Source organism: Malus sylvestris, chromosome 12, assembly GCF_916048215.2.
Source record: "Malus sylvestris chromosome 12, drMalSylv7.2, whole genome shotgun sequence".
In the NCBI taxonomy this organism is placed as follows: domain Eukaryota; kingdom Viridiplantae; phylum Streptophyta; class Magnoliopsida; order Rosales; family Rosaceae; genus Malus; species Malus sylvestris.
The window spans coordinates 7,988,192-7,994,921 of NC_062271.1; the positions used below are offsets into that span (position 1 = coordinate 7,988,192).

The 6,730-nt window shown below is 37.0% G+C and overlaps 2 protein-coding genes and 1 long non-coding RNA gene across 3 annotated transcripts; 2 read left to right on the forward strand and 1 right to left on the reverse strand.

Annotated features, from left to right (window-relative positions):
- Positions 1-873: 873 nt before the first annotated feature.
- LOC126592116 (uncharacterized) lies at positions 874-1,662 on the reverse strand. Its single transcript, XM_050257872.1, has 2 exons — positions 1,483-1,662; positions 874-1,401 (listed from the first exon to the last, which is right to left on the reverse strand). Exons 1-2 carry the CDS (start codon positions 1,660-1,662, stop codon positions 874-876), a joined length of 708 nt encoding a protein of 235 aa, XP_050113829.1.
- Positions 1,663-4,159: 2,497 nt separating this feature from the next.
- Positions 4,160-4,602, forward strand: LOC126592554 (uncharacterized). The gene is made up of 3 exons (XR_007612697.1): positions 4,160-4,249; positions 4,332-4,393; positions 4,513-4,602. It is a non-coding gene; the product is annotated as an uncharacterized LOC126592554 (long non-coding RNA).
- A 492-nt stretch (positions 4,603-5,094) lies between these two features.
- LOC126594256 (histone-lysine N-methyltransferase SUVR5-like) lies at positions 5,095-6,506 on the forward strand. Its single transcript, XM_050260498.1, has 4 exons — positions 5,095-5,289; positions 5,413-5,489; positions 5,697-5,858; positions 6,203-6,506. Exons 2-4 carry the CDS (start codon positions 5,418-5,420, stop codon positions 6,311-6,313), a joined length of 345 nt encoding a protein of 114 aa, XP_050116455.1. The 5' UTR covers positions 5,095-5,289; positions 5,413-5,417; the 3' UTR covers positions 6,314-6,506.
- Positions 6,507-6,730: the final 224 nt, after the last annotated feature.

Genomic DNA, 6,730 nt, shown 5'->3' on the forward strand with positions numbered 1-6,730 from the left:
CATCTAGTAGATGCATCAACCAAAACCATAAAATATTGGAATGGTCCATAAGATGGTTGAATAGGTCGACAAATATCCCCTTGAATTCTTTGTAGAAATGATGGGGATTCAGCATCAACCTTTAGTTGTGATGGTTTAATTACCAACTTCCCTTGAGAACAAGCCTTGCAAGGGTTATCATTTGAGATAGCAATGTCTCTGCTCAATAATGGATGTCCATTAGAGTTGGTAATGATCTTACGCATCATGGTGGATCCTAGATGACCTAAATGGTCATGCCAAAACATGTAAACCTTTGAATCAATGAACTTCTGGTTCATGACAGTATGTGATTCAATTGTCCTTATGTATGTATAAAACAATCCACTAGACAAACCACGCAACTTCTCCAATATACGCTTTTGGGTATCATTGGAGGTAATGCATATATACTCCACATTTTCTGCACTTTTTGTTTCAATGTGGTATCCATTTAAACGTATGTCTTTGAAACTCAACAAATTTTGAGTAGCGTACAACGCATTCTGTATAGACAATATTGTTCCATTTGGTAACATAATCTGGGCTTTCCCTGAGCCTTCAATTACATCTGAAGATCCTGATATTGTTGTTACCCCTACTCTTGTAAGCATTAAGCTTGAGAAATACTTTTAATCACGAAGTATTGTATGTGTGGTTGCGCTGTCTGCAAGACAAATATCTCCGCCATTTATCATGTTCTGAGAATAACCACAGTTTTTATCCATGCTTTCTGAGTAAATGGAATCACAGTTAACAAACAATTTATAACAGGAAATGCCACTTTTATTGAATTGAAATGCTAGTTTTAAACTACAATTTCAGCATAATAAAAGTACATCAAACATAAACGATTCAATCGGACCGGTATACTTCATTTCCCCTTTCCACAATAAAGTTTGAAACATCTAGGTGGGTTATGTCTAACTGCCCTGATAAGTCACACACTGGATCAGGTATATCCATTGGTTTAGCCTGGTCGAGAAAATTAGTCTCGACACCCTTCTCTTTGAGGGAGGCTTGATACAGATCCACCAGATGTTTCGAGGTACAACAAGTACGCACCCAATGCCCATTGCCACCACACCTATGGCAGGCTCCTTCAGAGTTCCTGTGAGCATTGTTCATATGAGCTTTGCCTTTGTGGCGATTCACATTTTTGAAGCTCAGGCCTGAATTATGCCTCGGAACCTGGTTGTGAAACTGATCACCATGGTTTTTGCCTTTCCTGTTCCACTGACCTCGCTTGTGGCCACGTCCTCGTTTATGATTATCGCCACCAGAGGATATGGCGTTCACTTCGAGGGAAACAGCATTCACTTTTGGGAATGGTGCAAATCCAGTAGGTCGGGAATGATGGTTTTTCATCAGGAGCTCATTGTTCTGTTCAGCTACCACGAGCACAGATATTAGCTGGTTGTATTCAGTGAAGCCTCGCGCTCTATACTGCTACTGCAGGAGCACGTTAGAGGCATGAAATGTGCTGAAAGTCTTTTCCAGCAAATTTTCCTCCGTAATGGTATCCCCATAGAGCTTCATCTGAGAGGTAATTTTGAACAACACAGAATTGTACTCTGCCACTGACTTGAAATCTTGGATCCTTAGGTGAGTCCACTCATAGCGAGCTCTTGGAAGAATCACCATTGTCTATTGATTGTATCTGCTTCTCAAGGCCTGCCAGAGAGCTAATGGATCTTCAACCGTTAAGTACTCGCTCTTTAGTCCCTTATCAAGATGGCGACGAATAAAGATCATGGCCTTCTCCCGATCTTAAGAGGATGAACTGTTGTCTTCGCTGATGATATCTCCAAGATTCCCTGCTTCCAGATAGATCTTGGTATCCAGTACCCAGGTAAGGTAATTCTTCTCGGTAATATCCAGGGCAGCAAAATCAAGTTTCGCCAAGTTCGCCATTTTCTTTTCTGAAAGAAATTGAGATGTGTAAGAACTTGCAATAATATGTATTCCTGGATGAATATAGTGTTAGAATTTCTGGTTCTTACAAATTTTTCATTTTGATCTTCAGGCCAAAATGATAAGCACTCGAAACTTCTAACTCGAGATTTTCAAGGTGAATGAGGAGGGCGATTGTACCACACCATTCTCATTGAAATAATGTAACATAGAATGGGCGATTATTCCGCACCACTCAAGTAGCAGGAAAATTTAAATACGTAGAGCAGGGTGGGCGATTATACCGCACCACCTAAAATTGCAATGAAATTAAACAACAGGCAAATTTAAATATGCAGGGTAGGATGGGCGATTATACCGCTCCACCTAAAATTTACAGTAAAATTAGATCTGCAGTCCAAGATAGGCGATGATACCGCACCATCTTGGATCGCAGTAAGATTAAATTTGCAGTTCAAGATGGGCGATTATACCGCACCATCTTGGATTGCAGTAAAATTAACATAAATAAATACTGGGTTAGTAATCAATATCTACACCAAACAAGAAATCAAAGATATATGTAACCGTTAGGTTGAGAACTAAGAGCAGGCATGGAGCATATTATTATTACTTTAGTCTAAAGAAGGGTTTGGAATTGGCACTGTAGAAATGAACAATGTTTCAATCCAAATTTCAGATTAATTACAACCATGCCATTCATCTTTCTGTTGGTTTGGGTCAGCAGCCTGACCCTCAACCAGGCCCAAATGTGTTGGTTTTGGCTAGGAAGCCTGGCCCTCAGTGATGCCCAAATTATTTAATTACATTTTTTCCCATCTAAGATTACAATCCGATGGTGGGGATGGTCTATTACGAAGGGCAATTTTGTCCTTTTCGTTTTGGCCGATATAAGGGGTCACTGGGTAGCTATCATTTGTTGTCGTTCAATTTGGGTTTTGGGGATGGAGGGCCAGAGAGAGAGAGAGAGAGATGGTGATGGAAGGAGAGCGAAGGGGAGGGGTAGGGGTCTCGGCACTGTTGCTGCAGTTGGATTTCACAAGTGAGAGAGTCGGTATGGTAAGAGAATACCATATGGATTGTTGACATTTCAGGGAGACGGGGTAGGGTCATCAACAAACCTTACTGATAGTGTGTGTGCCGTATCTTGCGCTACATTCCTCAAATCCAAAGACCAGTTCGTTTTTTAAATTGGATTCTTTAATGGTAGCTTAGATTTTCGAATTGTTTAATATGTTAGGTCCAATTTTGGGGGATTTATCATTTTAGAGAGAGATGGACATGAAGATAGAGATAGATAGAGAGGATAAAGCATGGTTGTGTGCATTTTTTTGGGGTTAATTAATGGGTTAGTCCATAGGTCAGTGAGGAGAGTGACAAAGGGATGTATGGGACGGTATGGGTTTTCAGTTTTTTCCTTTGATTCAACAGGTTATGCACTGTTTGAAAATCATTGTTTATTGTTTTGTTTTCAGTTTGATTTGTTAAAACCATAATTCGAATTTTTTGGTTTCACTATGCTCATTTATGTGCTTCTTCATAATTTCTTGGTGTTTGCTTCTCATCCCTCTGTTGGTAGATTTCTTTTCCCATTTCTTGGTTCCTTATGTATTCCTTGGTACAAATCTATCTAATTTTTGGTTGTGTGATGATCCTTGCAAGTGAACTATATGAACGTTTTTTTGAAACACAAAGCTTTATCCACTCGAATATGCAATTCATAGAAGCAGGTTCATCCTCACCCTTTCACTATTATCTGCTTAAAGCAAAACATTTTAATTATGGCCTTGGTTGCTTGACATTTTTAGGTATATAATCGCTATACTTTTGTTTTAGTTTCTTCAGTTAGATGTAATGTTTTCGATTGAACCGATAGTTATGTATTGCAATTAAATTTTGACTCTTTTGTGCAATTTGGTTGAAAGTTGTTGGTTTTGATTTTGCTTGATCTTTTTGTTGCTGAGAAATTGAGTGGAAGTTGTTGTTTTGATTTCGGTTGTTTTCAAGAATTGCATGCTTAGTGATCAGTAATCGTCTGGCTTTATCGGGTAAGGAGATAAAGCAATTAAATTTCAAATTTTGGGTTTACAATTCGCATTTTGAGCCATCGTCGGAGTTATTTTTCATAAGATTTGTTGATCTTCTAGAGTAAAAATAAATTTTATATTATGAGGTTAATGTTACTTACGTAGGTTTATATTGCAACTCACAATTTTGCATACAGTGCTATGTCGTGTTTGTTTTAGAAAATGGTGGCGAACATCTTGAAAGCTTTGTACTTCTGAACATTGATGAAGCACGGAGTTGATTGGTCCAGGTAAATTATATGTTTAAACAGGATTCCAGAGGTGATTCCTGAAGCTTTGATTTGTTATTAAATGATTGCATCACCGTTCCAGGTTACAGCTTCCCTTGCTGTGGCTGAAGCTGCATATGAGTTTGAGCACCGTGATCTTCACTGGTATGGTTATTTTTGTGTCTATGCTCTATCATAGTAACACTGGAATTGCTGACTTGGGAATATGCATTTGTTGCAAGGGAAACATCCTTTTAAGTCGAAGTGATTCTGTTACAATGCAGTTCACTCTTGAGGGAAAACAGATGTTTATTCAAACATTTGGATTGGTGGTATCGATAATCGGTTCCAGTCTTTCAAGAATCAGTACCGGTAAATTATTTGATTGAACTTTGTAATGTGTTCCATATGGTAGAGGTTGCGTTTTCATCATTCGAATGATGTTTTTCTAATTCTTAGAGCTTCTTTTCCATGCTTCTATACTATTGTTTCTTCATCTCTAGGTGATCCAATATGTACCAGATTATTAGAGGATTCCATAAGGGAAACTTTATTGTGTATATGTTCATGATTCATATTTCACATCATCTGACAAATGTTTTAGCAGTAGTTGCATTTATTATGCTTGGTGTCCAGGTTTAGACTCCCCCCTTTTCTTTTATTTTGCTCTTCCTTTCTTTCATTCCCTTTGCTTCCGAGGAGAGCAAACTAACCTTTTGTTTTTGGTTTTGTGGGGAAATAGATTTGAGGGTTGGAAAATGAATATATTAGCATTTCCACACACACAAAAAAGAAAAAAGAAAAAAAAAAGAAAAAAAAAGACAATACTTTTCCAGTCAGCCTACAATTGCTTTTATTTTATAATTTTTGGGGGTTTTGTATGTGTGCTCGGATGCTACGTGTGACTGTCTGATTTCAGTCTATTTTGCTTTCAGGAAACTCTGGTGTTCGAATTTTGGGCCATAAATCCACCAAAAGAGATAATCATTTTCCAGAGCTGACCGTAAGAGAAACATTGGATTTTACAACTAGATGTCAAGATGCAAGCTAAGCCTATGCAGGTATGTTCCTATTAATTGCAATTTCGTTACATTGGATTCTTAATTCCAGCAATTGATTTCATGTACTCAATTGAGCACTGTTGATATCCTTCCCTTGTTTTTGCCAATTGTTTTATGCTGTAGCATACATGAATGATTTGGTACTGTTAGAGAGGGAAAGGAACATAAGGCCAGATCCAAAAATTGATGCATTTATGAAGGTTTGTAATTATAAATTAATTTTGACACAAGAAAAAAGAAAGAATTGAATTTTGCATTTTGTAATTGTTTTAGTTTAACTAAAGTTTTTATTTTATTTTGGTCATTTTCATTGCAGGGTTTGCAAAAAAGAAAGAATTGAATTTTGGATTTTGCAATTGTTTTAGTTTAACTAAAGTTTTATTTTATTTTGGTCCTTTTCATTGCAGAGTTTGCAATTGGGGTGTGTATACGCGTGTTCTTTATGCTATCCTGAAACATGTGATCATGTTTACCATTTTGATAATGATTATTATGATGCAAAAGATATCTACGGGAAATCCATGCGTTGCAGATTCCCATATGATCAGAGAGGTCGACTTATCTTGGAGGTAATGCTAATCAAAATATGCCACTAACCACCAGTCTTATCTCTCTAATTCCAGCCTGCTTTTATAGTGTTCCCCTTGATCACATATGATGGTGGTATGCTCTCCATTGTTGGAGGTCTTTAACTTCTTTTTCATTTTGCCTGATATCTATTTACACTTAAAAACTCAGTTAGCTTTAGACAATAGGATTAGCATTTTGCACATGTGAGTATCATTGACATGCTCATTTTATTTTTTTGGATAAGAAACAAATTGTCATTGAAGGGAGAAGAAAGTGTACAAAAAACAAAGTTTCCGTAAGCTTGCACTCATATGCCTAATATTTTAATTTCTTTTCTTGGCAGGTATTGTCTCTGATATTAGAGGCTATTACTTGGTGCTCTACGCTGAATGACCTATTTTTGAGAAAGGCATGGATTACTTTTAGGCATTTTCCATATACAATTGGATCATGATAATATTTTGAGGCATTTCAATTTATTCCACATGTGAATAGTTGAATTCAAAGTTTAGTTTTTCGATTTCAATATGGCATATGATATTTGATTAGCAAAAGCATTTTCAGTGTCATTCTAATTTTCTGAAGGGTGACCAAGTAAAACAATACTTTGTCGTTTTTCTTCAGGTAAATAAAACAATGTTTTGTAATCTTTTGTATGTGAGTACTATTGTCGATCCAAAGCCACAAGAAATACCATTCAAAAGGGACTCAAGAAAAGAGATACTGTCGCTGGAACTGAATATGAATGGTTTCTTATAGCATGCATATCCATATATAGCAAGCAAAGTTCCACTTCATTGGTTCTTTTTAGTTACTTTCTATGGAAATTATTCATTGCACTACCCCAATTCTCAAGGACCTGCATCAGGTC